This window comes from Dendronephthya gigantea, unplaced genomic scaffold (genome assembly GCF_004324835.1).
Source record: "Dendronephthya gigantea isolate DGI-Jeju-01 unplaced genomic scaffold, DenGig_1.0 000197F, whole genome shotgun sequence".
NCBI classification, from domain to species: domain Eukaryota; kingdom Metazoa; phylum Cnidaria; class Anthozoa; order Malacalcyonacea; family Nephtheidae; genus Dendronephthya; species Dendronephthya gigantea.
This window is the reverse complement of record NW_021163207.1, coordinates 239,107-256,943: the sequence shown is the minus strand read 5'-3', so window position 1 is coordinate 256,943 and position 17,837 is coordinate 239,107. Positions and strand designations below refer to the sequence as shown.

The following is a 17,837-nucleotide window of genomic DNA, read 5'->3' as shown; positions in this document are numbered from 1 at the left end:
ATAAATATTTAGATATTAATCAACAAAAATAATTTATTGATCGATCGAAAAACTTGCTATTCGGTGGATAGCGCCATTCGTCGAATAACCGCGACTGGGCAGTGAAACATAAAAATTGAGTACCAATTATTTATTACCTTGATTAGTAGTGGGTGGAATGGTGCCTGTAAAAGAGAAAAGGAAATTCTTGAATGTATTATTTTATGTAATTTATGCGGCGGCGTAGGGGAGGTGAATATTTATATATTCAGTTCTATACCCGGCAGTAGCTCACCCCACAAATTTCGTTCTAGTTACGCCACTGAATTTATGTCGAAATATTTTTCTTATGCTTAGCTCCTTGAAAGGCCAGTAATAATGATATAGATTACATGTTAACGAATAACTCAATTAACCTATGGATTATTTCATTTCAATTATGTCCCTCATACGACCCGCTGCTGACGTCGACCAGGTGATTGCATGAAATGTCAAATTACGTAACTCAAATACACAAGTGCCTTGTAGCATCTTGGTCGGGTTGAAGACCATTAAGTTTATTATCCCTTTCCTCATCGCTGCCAGTATATACTGCAACCGGTATAATTATATTGCAAGCGTTTGAAATCATTTCAAACAAAATAAGTGTTGCCTTTTTTAGATCAAATTTTATTGATCAGTTCATATCTTAGATATTAATTTTGCTTGACTTGATGTATAAGAGGGCGTCGTATCTGTTATTAAAAAATATTTTTTTTTCCACATCCTTAAAGATTGTAATTACCGTTTAATTTTTGTCATATGTTAATTTGCCAAACAATGGAAACGACTTAACAGCATATTATACAAAGAACACCATCTACAAAAGCTAAAAGTTCCCTTAGTTCAATTTTTAAGAAAAAGATTGAAGATTTTACCTGGATTAGATGTATTAGAAGGTCTTGTCGCGTTGCCTATAAAGAAAATAAAATAACTGAAATTTTCTAAAATTGGTAACAGTTTTCTGACCTTCTCTCTCCTTTCACGAACCACGGATTGTCTTTTAATTTGCGCCATAAATGTGACTGGAAATCAGTCGCCTGATATTCAAATAACATGCAAAATATGTATTCGCACTCGATAGATGATATTACTGAAATTGCCTTCATCAAAGGTTCACAGAATACAGAAATGGAAAGTTACTGAATACAAATAAAATTGCTTTAGTTCAAGACATGTTTTTGATCAATGTTTTTTTAAACAGAGGATTTTTACCAGTGGCGTGGGGTCGGGGAAAACATGGGGATAAGGCCCCTCATGATCTATATGTTAAAAGAGGCCCAATATGACTAGATCTGATTCTAGCAAATTAGGTATGAAGCCATTTACATGCTATTCCATCTCCACTAAAGCCAAAGTTGCAAGAACAGTCGAACGACCCATTGGTATTGCGACATGATGCTTGAGAATGACAGTTATCAATTCCAAGTTCACATTCATTGATATCTAAGATATTACAATATAAAATACATAAACTCCCATATTTTTAACGGTTAAATCTATGTTTTTTTAACCAAATAGAGGAAATTAAATTGCAAGGGAATTATGAATTATCCTCGTCAATTTTTTTGCAAAATATTACCAAATACCGTGCAAATAATTAGTATAAAGATGTAAACCTGTGCAGGTTACGCCATCTCCGGTATAACCGTTTTCACAAATGCAGTAAAACGATTCATTCGTATTGACACATGACGCTCCAATAGCGCAGTTGTGTGTTCCAAAGTAACATTCATTTACATCTAAAATATAATATTTACATAGACATGCATTTTTAGAATACTTCAATTTTACTACCAGGCAGTTACTCTGACTCAGAGTGTCAGTCTGTTTTGTTCTTAACCCTAATTTTCTTACGAGCAGAAAATAGAACAAACTTTTATAAGTTTTAATATTTTCTTGCCGATATATTTTGAAACTTATTTCTTACCTAATGGTGTTGAATAGTTCAGAACAAATCCCGGTGCTGACACGCTATAATCCGAGTGAAACACGATGAAGAGTTTGAGTCCAGATGATACCAGGCTTCTTGGTAATTGGTTTCCACAGAATCTGCCCAGTTTCGTCGTATTTGCTGAATCTCCATCATAAACTTCCAAATAGTCAAATCCACAACTGTAACTACCTTCCAGCTAAAACGTCATGCATTTTTTGTAAATTATTTGTCAATTTTGCACATACGAATTAAATTGATTTTAAACTGTTTAAAGGTTTAAACTATACTATTCTACGAATTTCTAAGTTCAGTCAATGAAAGATTGCTAATATTCAATTGATAGTGCAATCGTCTGCTGATTAGCTCAAAGTGTACGGATATTTTTGAATGTTCTCGTTGTTGTCTGTTGAGGGTATTTGTCGCGCCAGCTTGTTATCTTTTCTACACAATGAAATTTGCCATGAAAAGGCTTGTTTTTTTTCGAAATTCAATAAATAATAAGACAATTTTCAAGTCGGCTTTCGCAAGTTATCTAGGATATACTGACATTGACCTCTGCCTGAACATTCCGGATACCCTGCGCTCCCTCATCCAATAATTATATTGGAATCGTCACTTCCGGTGAAATGGAGCTAAGTGTTTGGTTGAGAAGAATTTACTTCCATATAAAATTCAGCTATTTATATCATAATATTTCCGCTCATGCAGTTTCCAATAAAAAGATAATTTTGTTTTCCACTTTAAACTTATAAGCCTTTTAAGCTAAACGACTTAAACGACCATAGAACAACTTAACCCAGACAGTTTAGGCCGAGTTTACGTAACCCAAATAATTTAATGTTTTGTTTTTGTTTTTATCACTGCGTGCCAGGCTAATAATACGAATTCATGCATTTCTTGTTTGTTTCAAGTGCAAATATATGCCTTATGCCATATAATAAATATTTTATTAACCTCGTTTGCTCGATCTTTATCGCGAGAAATATCGGTCTTCGATATTTTTGAACAAACCTTGGTCTTTGAGCTCGTTCCGTTCAAAAAGCCCTCGGTCCGATATTTCTCGGTAAAGATTTCACCTCGGTTAATAAGAAGTAAATATTTAGGAAGAGTAAAAAAATTTTTAATCTTGAACTGTTCTAGGAATAGGATATTAAAAAATATTTTTCCTTTTCGAGAAAAGGAAATAGTTTTTATAAAAAAATCTGGACATTTAAAGTACTAAAATTATCAGCCCAGTAGATCAACTACTTCTTGATGCCAAACCTATAAGCGAGGCATAATTTTTTTCTTTGATATATTTATGTTCACTGACTGTAAAAACAATCAATTTGAAAAGAAATGAATAAGCTATTTAGAAAACGATTACGTGAGTATGCTCCCCCCCCCCGCCTATAAAGCTCGCAACGCCTCTGTTCTTTGTATTAGTTAAACCGTTTGATTTTCAATTGAACTGCGAGCGAATTAACATATCTTTCTCGACAAAACTTGAACGTTAATCGCACTGATACAGCAAGATGGGGGAAATATCGCAAAAACGTTAGTGGATGAAGATCAATATTTAGGAAAAGAATATTGATATAAACATATTTGCATGATGTTACTATGCAAACGTACAAGAATATTGATAAAGTTTACGACTGAGCGGGAAAAGAGAAACGATACACTAGCTGACGCGTAAGCAGTGTTTCGGGATAAAAATGATAAAACGATGAAGTTATTCGAACAAAAACATGTTATGTCGCTAAGGTTTTTCGCCCAAACAGGGCCGGAGGAGCAATAAATTAGGTAAAAGTAGCCTACCAAGAATGAAGTAAACTGTAGTAAAATTTTTCTTCCATTGGTGCTGGAAATGGTCCAACTGCAATCCAAGTAGTGAGGGTATGAAAGGGGATAAAGAGGGCTTGTGAGTTTTCCAGGAGGATACAGTTGACTTTCGCCGCATAATTCTGGAAATATTATTCACACAAACTTATTGAAGGATAGAGCAAAGTGGAATTTATCGCCGATTATTTATTATTAGAATAGTAAATAGGAACATGTTCAAACTTGAATTAGCCTAGACCTATATAGGGCAAAAGAGCATTAATTGAGGTAGGGAGCAATATTCATATCTTCATGTTCGGCAATATTAGTTTCTCATTCCTCAATGCAAAAAATAATGAAAACGCAATGACAAAGCCCTGTTTTCGAATATGCATCGTTAATAATAATTACTAATAGGTACTGTTACCTGGCGCTGATGTCGTAAAATTTCGTGGAATGTTTTTCGCTGTGAAGAAATAAATTAGTATAATTATTCTCCCGCATCAACTTATTTTGTTTTAGTTTGTATACTATTTAATTATGACTGCAATTGGAAACTATGGATTCCTTGTGAGTCTTGTAACAGTCATGCTAAGGGTTAATTTTTGTCTTAACTTCAACGAAATAAAAAAGATATCAAATTCAAGCGAAGAACTGCTGAGAAAAATGTGTCAACTATGGACGATTAAATCTTTATTAGCCAACACCTACGGCGGATTGCATGCATGTACGAAGGCTGGATATTCCTTTACATAGCAGGGGCCACGAAAGATCGTTAGGTTCGCGGGGGGGGAAATTATTCATATTTTCGGGTTAGCAATATTAGTTTCCTACGAAATTGTTTTTTTTATCGTCAGCTGAAATGAATATATAAATATTTGGCCTCCAGTTTCCAATCTTCCGTGGCCCCTGCATCTACTAGACAATTATTGATTGTGCGCAAAAATGTTTAAAAAAGAAATAAAACATTAGGTATTAACCAACAAGTATAATTTAGATCGTTTGAAAAACCCGCTTTTCGGTGGAGAGCGCTATATCCGTCGAATAAACGCGGCTGGGCAGTGAAACATCAAAATTCACTACCAATTATTCATTACCTGGATTAGTAGTGGGTGGAATGGTGCCTGTAAAGAGAAAACGAAGTTCTTCCATATTTTATTTTATGTAATTTATGCAGCGGCGTAGGAGAGGTGAATATGCAAATATTCAGTTCTATCCGACGGGGCTGTATTTTAAGCTGTTGGACTTTCAAGTGTAATCCATCCGGCTGAATTAAATAATGAACACTCACCCCCAAATTTCGTTCTAGTTACGCCACTGAATTTATGTCGAAATATTTTACTTATTCTTAGCTCCTTGAAATGCCAGTAATGGTAATATAGATTACGGCAACTCTAGACGCACGTGTATTCTTGTAATCGGTATATACTGCCAGAATTTGAAATCAGTTCAGACTAAATAGGTGTCGCCTTTTTGGATTAAATTTTATCAATCAGTTCATATCTTGGATATTAATTTTACCTCGACTTGATGTATAAGAAGGCGTCGTATCTGTGAATAAAAAATATATTTTTGCACTCTCAAAGATTATAATGACCGTATAATTTTTGTCAGCTGTTAATTCGCCAAACAAGTGAAACGACGGCACAGCATAATATACAAAGAAGACAATTTATAAAAGCTAAAATTTTACTAGCTCTGTTCAATTTTCAAGAAAAAGATTGATGATTTTACCTGGACTAGATGTATTAGAAGGTCTTGTTGCGTTAGCTATAAAAAAAAACACATAAACTTAATTTTTTACAAATTGGTAACATTTTTCTGACCTTCTCTCTCCATGCACGAACCACGGATTGTCTTTTGATTTGCGCCATAAATCTAAATGGCTGCAAATAAATTTTGAAGCAGGATAAAAAAGAGAGAATATAGCGGGTTTTTTTCTTCGTCCAGTTTGGAACAAATTCTTATCGCTTTTTCAGAATGCTTTTTGTTGCTCTGACAATTTTTTGACCGATATGTTGACAATCTCTCAGCGTGATATCTTTTTAACTAATTCGGACCTTCGGACAAGATTCCTCTGGTGTCGTTAGTGTCGGGGGGGGGGAAATTATTCATATATTCATGTTTGGCAATATTAGTTCCTTATGAAATTGATTGTTTTAACGCTACATAAATAATTGCCCTCGTGTTAACGATCTTCCGTGCTCTCTGTCTTCTACATAGATATTAACTTTTTCAAGCAGCACAAAAATGTTTAAAAAATTAATAAAAGTTTAGATATTAATCAACCAAAATAATTTAGACAATTCGAAAAACCTCCTATTCGGTGGATAGCGCCATTATTTATTACCTGGATTAGTAGTTGGTGGAATGGTGCCTGTAAAGGGAAAAGGAAATTCTTCCATATTTTATTTATGTAATTTATTGCAGCGGCGTAGGGCAGGTGAAATTCATATATTCAGTTCTACCAGACGGAGACTCACCCCCGAATTTCTTTCTAGTTACGCCACTGAATTTATGCCGAAATATTTTTCCTATTCTTAGCTCCTCGAAATGGCAGTAATAGTAACATAGATATCGTTTCATGATAACGAATAACCCAATTACCCTATGGATTATTTCATTTCAATTATGTCCCTTCAAACGACCCGCTGCTGACGTCGATCAGGTCAATGTATGAAATGTCAAATTACTTAACTCAAATACACACGTGCCTTATAGCATCTTGGTCGGGTTGAAGACCATTAAGTTTATTATCCCTTTGCTCATCGCTGCCAGTATATACTGCAACCGGTATAATTATATTGCAAGCGTTTGAAATCAATTCAAACAAAATAAGTGTTGCCTTTTTTGGATTAAATTTTATCGATCAGTTCATATCTTAGACACCAATCTTACCTGGACTTGATGTATAAGAAGGCGTCGTATCTGTTAATAAAAAATGTATTTTTTTTTACATTCTCAAAGATTATAATCACTGTTTAAATTCTGTCAGCTGTTAATTAGCCAAGCAAGTGAAACAACTTAACAGCTTAGTATACAAAGAAGACCATTTTTAAAACGCTAATTCGCAGTTCGCTCACCTTAATTTTCAAGAAAACTGAGATTGATGATTTTACCTGGATTAGATGTATTAGAGATCTTGTCGTTGCCTATAAAGAAAATAAATGTATGTAAATGCATGTAAATGTGTGCCATAAACGTAACTGGCTGCAAATAAATTTTGAAACGGGATAAAAAACGGCAAACAAGATCCGAAAAGATTATGTAAAAGAAGCGAAGAGCTGTCAAACTTAATTTTTGTATCAACTATACCTAATTAATAATGTTAGTTTGTACAATCTTTTCGACAACGAATATTCGTCTAAAAACTGTTTTACACATCTGCAGTCGTATCGTAGCGAGATGTGGCGTATTTCCTTGTTTAAATATCGTAGCAAAACGTGGTGAATCTTTAATCTTTATATCTCATCGATTCATTTACGCGCGATTCGTTGCAATGCGAAACGGACCTAAAGCCTTATTGAATGCATGGTTTGTTTCTGACAATCATGCTAAGGGTTAATTTGAATCGATTTGATCGATTGAAAAACCTGCTATTCGTCGGATAACCGCATCTGGGCAGTGAAATATCAACATTGAGTACCAATTATTTATTACCTGGATTAGTAGTGGGTGGAATGGTGCCTGTTAAGAGAAAAGGAAATTCATCCATGTATTTTTTATGTAATTTATGCGGCGGCGTAGGGGAGGTGAATATTTATATATTCAGTTCTATACCCGACTGAAGCTCACCCCACAAATTTCGTTCTAGTTACGCCACTGAATTTATGTCGAAATAATTTTCTTATGCTTAGCTCCTTGAAAGGCCAGTAATAATGATAAAGATTACATGCTAACGAATAACTCAATTAACCTATGGAATATTTCATTTCAATTATGTTCCTCATACGACCCGCTGCTGACGTCGACCAGGTCATTGCATGAAATGTCAAATTACGTAACTCAAATACACAAGTGCCTTATAGCATCTTGGTCGGGTTGAAGACCATTAAGTTTATTATCCCTTTGCTCATCGCTGCCAGTATATACTGCAACCGGTACAATTATATTGCAAGCGTTTGAAATCAGTTCAAACAAAAGTGTTGCCTTTTTTGATCAAATTTTATCGATCAGTTCATATCTTAGATATTAATTTTACCTGACTTGATGTATAAGAGGGCGTCGTATCTGTTATTAAAAAATATTTTATTTTTCCACATCCTTAAAGATTGTAATTACCGTTTAATTTTTGTCATATGTTAATTTGCCAAACAATGGAAACGACTTAACAGCATATATACAAAGAACACCATCTACAAAAGCTAAAAGTTCGCTTAGTTCAATTTTTAAGAAAAAGATTGATGATTTTACCTGGATTAGATGTATTAGAAGGTCTTGTCGCGTTGCCTATAAAGAAAATAAAATAACTGAAATTTTCTAAAATTGTAAGAGTTTTCTGACCTTCTCTCCTTTCACGAACCACGGATTGTCTTTTAATTTGCGCCATAAATGTGACTGGAAATCAGTCGCCTGATATTCAAATAACATGCAAAATATGTATTCGCACTCGATAGATGATATTACTGAAATTGCCTTCATCAAAGGTTCACAGAATACAGAAATGGAAAGTTACTGAATACAAATAAAATTGCTTTAGTTCAAGACATGTTTTTGATCAATGTTTTTTTAAACAGAGGATTTTTACCAGTGGGGTGGGGTCGGGGAAAACATGGGGATAAGGCCCCTCATGATCTATATGTTAAAAGAGGCCCAATATGACTAGATCTGATTGTAGCAAATTAGGTATGAAGCCATTTTACATGCTATTCCATCTCCACTAAAGCCAAAGTTGCAAGAACAGTCGAACGACCCATTGGTATTGCGACATGATGCTTGAGAATGACAGTTATCAATTCCAAGTTCACATTCATTGATATCTAAGATATTACAATATAAAATACATAAACTCCCATATTTTTAACGGTTAAATCTATGTTTTTTTAACCAAAAAGAGGAAATTAAATTGCAAGGGAATTATGAATTATCCTCGTCAATTTTTTTGCAAAATATTACCAAATACCATGCAAATAATTAGTATAAAGATGTAAACCTGTGCAGGTTACGCCATCTCCGGTATAACCGTTTTCACAAATGCAGTAAAACGATTCATTCGTATTGACACATGACGCTCCAATAGCGCAGTTGTGTGTTCCAAAGTAACATTCATTTACATCTAAAATATAATATTTACATAGACATGCATTTTTAGAATACTTCAATTTTACTACCAGGCAGTTACTCTGACTCAGAGTGTCAGTCTGTTTTGTTCTTAACCCTAATTTTCTTACGAGCAGAAAATAGAACAAACTTTTATAAGTTTTAATATTTTCTTGCCGATATATTTTGAAACTTATTTCTTACCTAATGGTGTTGAATAGTTCAGAACAAATCCCGGTGCTGACACGCTATAATCCGAGTGAAACACGATGAAGAGTTTGAGTCCAGATGATACCAGGCTTCTTGGTAATTGGTTTCCACAGAATCTGCCCAGTTTCGTCGTATTTGCTGAATCTCCATCATAAACTTCCAAATAGTCAAATCCACAACTGTAACTACCTTCCAGCTAAAACGTCATGCATTTTTTGTAAATTATTTGTCAATTTTGCACATACGAATTAAATTGATTTTAAACTGTTTAAAGGTTTAAACTATACTATTCTACGAATTTCTAAGTTCAGTCAATGAAAGATTGCTAATATTCAATTGATAGTGCAATCGTCTGCTGATTAGCTCAAAGTGTACGGATATTTTTGAATGTTCTCGTTGTTGTCTGTTGAGGGTATTTGTCGCGCCAGCTTGTTATCTTTTCTACACAATGAAATTTGCGATGAAAAGGCTTGTTTTTTTTTCGAAATTCAATAAAATAAGACAATTATTCAAGTCGGCTTTCGCAAGTTATCTAGGATATACTGACATTGACCTCTGCCTGAACATTCCGGATACCCTGCGCTCCCTCATCCAATAATTATATTGGAATCGTCACTTCCGGTGAAATGGAGCTAAGTGTTTGGTTGAGAAGAATTTACTTCCATATAAAATTCAGCTATTTATATCATAATATTTCCGCTCATGCAGTTGTCCAATAAAAAGATAATTTTGTTTTCCACTTTAAACTTATAAGCCTTTTAAGCTAAACGACTTAAACGACCATAGAACAACTTAACCCAGACAGTTTAGGCCGAGTTTACGTAACCCAAATAATTTAATGTTTTGTTTTTGTTTTTATCACTGCGTACCAGGCTAATAATACGAATTCATGCATTTCTTGTTTGTTTCAAGTGCAAATATATGCCTTATGCCATATAATAATATTTTATTAACCTCGTTTGCTCGATCTTTATCGCGAGAAATATCGGTCTTCGATATTTTTGAACAAACCTTGGTCTTTGAGCTCGTTCCGTTCAAAAAGACCTCGGTCCGATATTTCTCGGTAAAGATTTCACCTCGGTTAATAAGAAGTAAATATTTAGAAAGAATAAAAAATTTTTAATCTTGAACTGTTCTAGGAATAGGATATTAAAAATATTTTTCCTTTTCGAGAAAAGGAAATAGTTTTTATAAAAAATCTGGACATTTAAAGTACTAAAATTATCAGCCCAGTAGATCAACTACTTCTTGATGCCAAACCTATAAGCGAGGCATAATTTTTTTCTTTGATATATTTATGTTCACTGACTGTAAAAACAATCAATTTGAAAAGAAATGAATAAGCTATTTAAAAAACGATTACGTGAGTATGCTCCCCCCCCCCCGCCTATAAAGCTCGCAACGCCTCTGTTCTTTGTATTAGTTAAACCGTTTGATTTTCAATTGAACTGCGAGCGAATTAACATATCTTTCTCGACAAAACTTGAACGTTAATCGCACTGATAAAGCAAGATGGGGGAAATATCGCAAAAACGTTAGTGGATGAAGATCAATATTTAGGAAAAGGATATTGATATAAACATATTTGCATGATGTTACTATGCAAACGTACAAGAATATTGATAAAGTTTACGACTGAGCGGGAAAAGAGAAACGATACACTAGCTGACGCGTAAGCAGTGTTTCCGGATAAAAATGATAAACGATGAAGTTATTCGAACAAAAACATGTTATGTCGCTAAGGTTTTTTCGCCCAAACAGGGCCGGAGGAGCAATAAATTAGGTAAAAGTAGCCTACCAAGAATGAAGTAAACTGTAGTAAAATTTTTCTTCCATTGGTGCTGGAAATCGTCCAACTGCAATCCAAGTAGTGAGGGTATGAAAGGGGATGAAGAGGGCTTGTGAGTTTTCCAGGAGGATACAGTTGACTTTCGCCGCATAATTCTGGAAATATTATTCACACAACTTATTGAAGGATAGAGCAAAGTGGAATTTATCGCCGATTATTTATTATTAGAATAGTAAATAGGAACATGTTCAAACTTGAATTAGCCTAGACCTATATATGGGCAAAAGAGCATTAATTGAGGTAGGGAGCAATTATTCATATCTTCATGTTCGGCAATATTAGTTTTTTATTCCTCAATGCAAAAAATAATGAAAACGCAATGCAAAGCCCTGTTTTCGAATATGCATCGTTAATAATAATTACTAATAGGTACTGTTACCTGGCGCTGATGTCGTAAAATTTCGTGGAATGTTTTTCGCTGTGAAGAAATAAATTAGTATAATTATTCTCCCGCATCAACTTATTTTGTTTGTTTGTATACTATTTAATTATGACTGCAATTGGAAACTATGGATTCCTTGTGAGTCTTGTAACAGTCATGCTAAGGGTTAATTTTTGTCTTAACTTCAACGAAATAAAAAAGATATCAAATTCAAGCGAAGAACTGCTGAGAAAAATGTGTCAACTATGGACGATTAAATCTTTATTAGCCAACACCTACGGCGGATTGCATGCATGTACGAAGGCTGGATATTCCTTTACATAGCAGGGGCCACGAAAGATCGTTAGGTTCGCGGGGGGGAAATTATTCAATTTTTCGGGTTAGCAATATTAGTTTCCTACGAAATTGTTTTTTTTATCGTCAGCTGAAATGAATATATAAATATTTGGCCTCCAGTTTCCAATCTTCCGTGGCCCCTGCATCTACTAGACAATTATTGATTGTGCGCAAAAATGTTTAAAAAAGAAATAAAACATTAGGTATTAACCAACAAGTATAATTTAGATCGTTTGAAAAACCCGCTTTTCGGTGGAGAGCGCTATATCCGTCGAATAAACGCGGCTGGGCAGTGAAACATCAAAATTCACTACCAATTATTCATTACCTGGATTAGTAGTGGGTGGAATGGTGCCTGTAAAGAGAAAACGAAGTTCTTCCATTTTTATTTTATGTAATTTATGCAGCGGCGTAGGAGAGGTGAATATGCAAATATTCAGTTCTACCCGACGGGGCTGTATTTTAAGCTGTTGGACTTTCAAGTGTAATCCATCCGGCTGCTGAATTAAATAATGAACACTCACCCCCAAATTTCGTTCTAGTTACGCCACTGAATTTATGTCGAAATATTTTACTTATTCTTAGCTCCTTGAAATGCCAGTAATGGTAATATAGATTACGGCAACTCTAGACGCACGTGTATTCTTGGAATCGGTATATACTGCCAGCGTTTGAAATCAGTTCAGACTAAATAGGTGTCGCCTTTTTGGATTAAATTTTATCGATCAGTTCATATCTTGGATATTAATTTTACCTCGACTTGATGTATAAGAAGGCGTCGTATCTGTAAATAAAAAATATATTTTTGCACTCTCAAAGATTATAATCTCCGTATAATTTTTGTGAGCTGTTAATTCGCCAAACAAGTGAAACGACGGCACGGCATAATATACAAAGAAGACAATTTATAAAAGCTAAAATTTTACTAGCTCTGTTCAATTTTCAAGAAAAAGATTGATGATTTTACCTGGACTAGATGTATTAGAAGGTCTTGTTGCGTTAGCTATAAAAAAAAACAAATAAACTTAATTTTTTACAAATTGGTAACATTTTTCTGACCTTCTCTCTCCATGCACGAACCACGGATTGTCTTTTGATTTGCGCCATAAATCTAAATGGCTGCAAATAAATTTTGAAGCAGGATAAAAAAGAGAGAATATAGCGGTTTCTATCAGAAATTTTTCTTCGTCCAGTTTGGAACAAATTCTTATCGCTTTCCCAGAATGCTTTTTGTTGCTCTGACAATTTTTTGACCGATATGTTGACAATCTCTCAGCGTGATATCTTTTTAACTAATTCGGACCTTCGGACAAGATTCCTCTGGTGTCGTTAGTGTCGGGGGGGGGGAAATTATTCATATATTCATGTTTGGCAATATTAGTTCCTTATGAAATTGATTGTTTTAACGCTATATAAATAATTGCCCTCGTGTTAACGATCTTCCGTGCTCTCTGTCTTCTACATAGATATTAACTTTTTCAAGCAGCACAAAAATGTTTAAAAAATTAATAAAAGTTTAGATATTAATCAACCAAAATAATTTAGACAATTCGAAAAACCTCCTATTCGGTGGATAGCGCCATTATTTATTACCTGGATTAGTAGTTGGTGGAATGGTGCCTGTAAAGGGAAAAGGAAATTCTTCCATATTTTATTTTATGTAATTTATGCAGCGGCGTAGGGCAGGTGAATATTCATATATTCAGTTCTACCAGACGGAGACTCACCCCCGAATTTCTTTCTAGTTACGCCACTGAATTTATGCCGAAATATTTTTCCTATTCTTAGCTCCTCGAAATGGCAGTAATAGTAATATAGATATCGTTTCATGATAACGAATAACCCAATTACCCTATGGATTATTTCATTTCAATTATGTCCCTCAAACGACCCGCTGCTGACGTCGATCAGGTCAATGTATGAAATGTCAAATTACTTAACTCAAATACACACGTGCCTTATAGCATCTTGGTCGGGTTGAAGACCATTAAGTTTATTATCCCTTTGCTCATCGCTGCCAGTATATACTGCAACCGGTATATTATATTGCAAGCGTTTGAAATCAGTTCAAACAAAATAAGTGTTGCCTTTTTTGGATTAAATTTTATCGATCAGTTCATATCTTAGACACCAATCTTACCTGGACTTGATGTATAAGAAGGCGTCGTATCTGTTAATAAAAAATATATTTTTTACATTCTCAAAGATTATAATCACTGTTTAAATTCTGTCAGCTGTTAATTAGCCAAGCAAGTGAAACAACTTAACAGCTTAGTATACAAAGAAGACCATTTTTAAACGCTAATTTTCGCAGTTCGCTCACCTTAATTTTCAAGAAAACTGAGATTGATGATTTTACCTGGATTAGATGTATTAGAGGATCTTGTAACGTTGCCTATAAAGAAAATAAATGTATGTAAATGCATGTAAATGTGTGCCATAAACGTAACTGGCTGCAAATAAATTTTGAAACGGGATAAAAAACGGCAAACAAGATCCGAAAAGATTATGTAAAGAAGCGAAGAGCTGTCAAACTTAATTTTTGTATCAACTATATACCTAATTAATAATGTTAGTTTGTACAATCTTTTCGACAACGAATATTCTCTAAAAACTGTTTTACACATCTGCAGTCGTATCGTAGCGAGATGTGGCGTATTTCCTTGTTTAAGTATCGTAGCAAACGTGGTGAATCTTTAATCTTTATATCTCATCGATTCATTTTACGCGCGATTCGTTGCAATGCGAAACGGACCTAAAGCCTTATTGAATGCATGGTTTGTTTCTGACAATCATGCTAAGGGTTAATTTGAATCGATTTGATCGATTGAAAAACCTGCTATTCGTCGGATAACCGCATCTGGGCAGTGAAAATCAACATTGAGTACCAATTATTTATTACCTGGATTAGTAGTGGGTGGAATGGTGCCTGTTAAGAGAAAAGGAAATTCATCCATGTATTTTTTTATGTAATTTATGCGGCGGCGTAGGGGAGGGGAATATTTATATATTCAGTTCTATACCCGACGGAAGCTCGCCCCACAAATTTCGTTCTAATTACCCCACTGAATTTATGTCAAAATATTTTTCTTATGCTTAGCTCCTTGAAAGGCCAGTAATAATGATAAAGATTACATGTTAACGAATAACTCAATTAACCTATGGATTATTTCATTTCAACTATGTCTCTCAAACGAGCCGCTGCTGACGTCGACCAGGTCATTGCATGAAATGTCAAATTATATAGCTCAAATAGACAAGTGCCTTATAGCATCTTGGTCGTGTTGAAGATTATTAAGTTTATTATCCCTTGCTTATCGCTGCCAGTATATACTGCAATCGGTACAATTATACTGCAAGCGTTTGAAATCAGTTTCAAATCAAAATAAGTGTCGCCTTTTTTTGGATTAAATTATCGACAGTTCATTCAAGATATTAATTTTACCTCGACTTGATGTATTAGAAGGCGTCGTATCTGTTAATAAGAAATATATTAATTTTTGCACATCCTCAAAGATTGTAATGACCGTTTAAATTTTGTCATATGTTAATTTGCCAAATTAAACAGTGAAACGACTTAACAGCATAATATACAAAGAAGGCCGTTTTTAAAACCTAAAAGTCGGCTCAGTTCAATTTTCAAGAAAAAGATTGATGATTTTACCTGGATCAGATGTATTTGAAGGTCTTGTCACGTTGCCTACAAAAAAAACAAAAAACTGAAAATTTTAAAAATTGGTAACAGTTTTCTGACCTTTTCTCTCAATGCACGAACCACGGATTGTCTTTTGCTTTGCGCCAAAAATGTGACTGGCTGCAAACAATTTTTGAAACGGGATAAAAAATGGTAAAGAAGGACAAACAAAATGAAATTTTTAGAGAATATAGCGGTTTGTGTCAGAAAATTTTTTTTCTTCCAGTTAGGAGCAAATTCTTTACGGTTTCCTAGGATGCTTTTGTTGCTCTGACAATTTCTTGACCGATCTTGACAATCTCTCAGCGTGATATTTTTTCAACTATTTCGGACTTTCGCACTGATTCCTCTAGTGTCGTTAGTGTCGGGGGGGGGGGGCAATTAGTCAAATATTCACCTTTGGCAATATTAGTTTATTATGAAATTGATTGTTTTTACGCTATATAAATATTTGCCCTCCTATATCTTCCCTGGCCTCTGTTTTCTAGATAAATATTGAATTTTTCAAGCAACACAAAAATGCTTAAAAAAATAAATATTTAGATATTAATCAACAAAAATAATTTATTGATCGATCGAAAAACTTGCTATTCGGTGGATAGCGCCATTCGTCGAATAACCGCGACTGGGCAGTGAAACATCAACATTGAGTACCAATTATTTATTACCTTGATTAGTAGTGGGTGGAATGGTGCCTGTAAAAGAGAAAAGGAAATTCTTGAATGTATTATTTTATGTAATTTATGCGGCGGCGTAGGGGAGGTGAATATTTATATATTCAGTTCTATACCCGGCAGTAGCTCACCCCACAAATTTTCGTTCTAGTTACGCCACTGAATTTATGTCGAAATATTTTTCTTATGCTTAGCTCCTTGAAAGGCCAGTAATAATGATATAGATTACATGTTAACGAATAACTCAATTAACCTATGGATTATTTCATTTCAATTATGTCCCTCATACGACCCGCTGCTGACGTCGACCAGGATTGCATGAAATGTCAAATTACGTAACTCAAATACACAAGTGCCTTGTAGCATCTTGGTCGGGTTGAAGACCATTAAGTTTATTATCCCTTTCCTCATCGCTGCCAGTATATACTGCAACCGGTATAATTATATTGCAAGCGTTTGAAATCATTTCAAACAAAATAAGTGTTGCCTTTTTTAGATCAAATTTTATTGATCAGTTCATATCTTAGATATTAATTTTGCTTGACTTGATGTATAAGAGGGCGTCGTATCTGTTATTAAAAAATATTTTATTTTTCCACATCCTTAAAGATTGTAATTACCGTTTAATTTTTGTCATATGTTAATTTGCCAAACAATGGAAACGACTTAACAGCATATTATACAAAGAACACCATCTACAAAAGCTAAAAGTTCCTTAGTTCAATTTTTAAGAAAAAGATTGAAGATTTTACCTGGATTAGATGTATTAGAAGGTCTTGTCGCGTTGCCTATAAAGAAAATAAAATAACTGAAATTTTCTAAAATTGGTAACAGTTTTCTGACCTTCTCTCTCCTTTCACGAACCACGGATTGTCTTTTAATTTGCGCCATAAATGTAACTGGAAATCAGTCGCCTGATATTCAAATAACATGCAAAATATGTATTCGCACTCGATAGATGATATTACTGAAATTGCCTTCATCAAAGGTTTGCAGAATACAGAAATGAAAAGTTGCTGAATACAAATAACTTGCTTTAGTTCACGATATGTTTTTGATCAATGTTTTTTTAAACAGAGGATTTTTACCAGTGGGGTGGGGTCGGGGAAAACATGAGGATAAGGCCCCTCATGATCTATATGTTAAAAGAGGCCCAATATGACTAGATCTGATTGTAGCAAATTAGGTATGAAGCCATTTTACATGCTATTCCATCTCCACTAAAGCCAAAGTTGCAAGAACAGTCGAACGACCCATTGGTATTGCGACATGATGCTTGAGAATGACAGTTATCAATTCCAAGTTCACATTCATTGATATCTAAGATATTACAATATAAAATACATAAACTCCCATATTTTAACGGTTAAATCTATGTTTTTTTAACCAAAAAGAGGAAATTAAATTGCAAGGGAATTATGAATTATCCTCGTCAATTTTTTTGCAAAATATTACCAAATACCATGCAAATAATTAGTATAAAGATGTAAACCTGTGCAGGTTACGCCATCTCCGGTATAACCGTTTTCACAAATGCAGTAAAACGATTCATTCGTATTGACACATGACGCTCCAATAGCGCAGTTGTGTGTTCCAAAGTAACATTCATTTACATCTAAAATATAATATTTACATAGACATGCATTTTTAGAATACTTCAATTTTACTACCAGGCA

At 34.3% G+C, this 17,837-nt stretch overlaps 1 protein-coding gene across 1 annotated transcript in view; it reads right to left on the bottom strand.

Annotated features, from left to right (window-relative positions):
• The window catches only part of LOC114539275 (tolloid-like protein 2), a 29,770-nt gene that overhangs the window by 8,854 nt on the left and 3,079 nt on the right, over positions 1 to 17,837 (bottom strand). The window contains exons 5-21 of the mRNA XM_028559904.1: positions 17,654 to 17,776; positions 17,365 to 17,481; positions 16,914 to 16,949; positions 12,122 to 12,148; positions 11,455 to 11,493; positions 11,025 to 11,170; positions 9,221 to 9,422; positions 8,910 to 9,032; positions 8,620 to 8,736; positions 8,171 to 8,206; positions 4,855 to 4,881; positions 4,185 to 4,223; positions 3,755 to 3,900; positions 1,949 to 2,150; positions 1,638 to 1,760; positions 1,348 to 1,464; positions 897 to 932 (exon numbers count right to left, since the gene is read on the bottom strand). Coding sequence (XP_028415705.1) covers positions 897 to 932; positions 1,348 to 1,464; positions 1,638 to 1,760; positions 1,949 to 2,150; positions 3,755 to 3,900; positions 4,185 to 4,223; positions 4,855 to 4,881; positions 8,171 to 8,206; positions 8,620 to 8,736; positions 8,910 to 9,032; positions 9,221 to 9,422; positions 11,025 to 11,170; positions 11,455 to 11,493; positions 12,122 to 12,148; positions 16,914 to 16,949; positions 17,365 to 17,481; positions 17,654 to 17,776 — 1,656 coding nt within the window. The remainder of the gene's footprint in view (positions 1 to 896; positions 933 to 1,347; positions 1,465 to 1,637; positions 1,761 to 1,948; positions 2,151 to 3,754; positions 3,901 to 4,184; positions 4,224 to 4,854; positions 4,882 to 8,170; positions 8,207 to 8,619; positions 8,737 to 8,909; positions 9,033 to 9,220; positions 9,423 to 11,024; positions 11,171 to 11,454; positions 11,494 to 12,121; positions 12,149 to 16,913; positions 16,950 to 17,364; positions 17,482 to 17,653; positions 17,777 to 17,837) is intronic.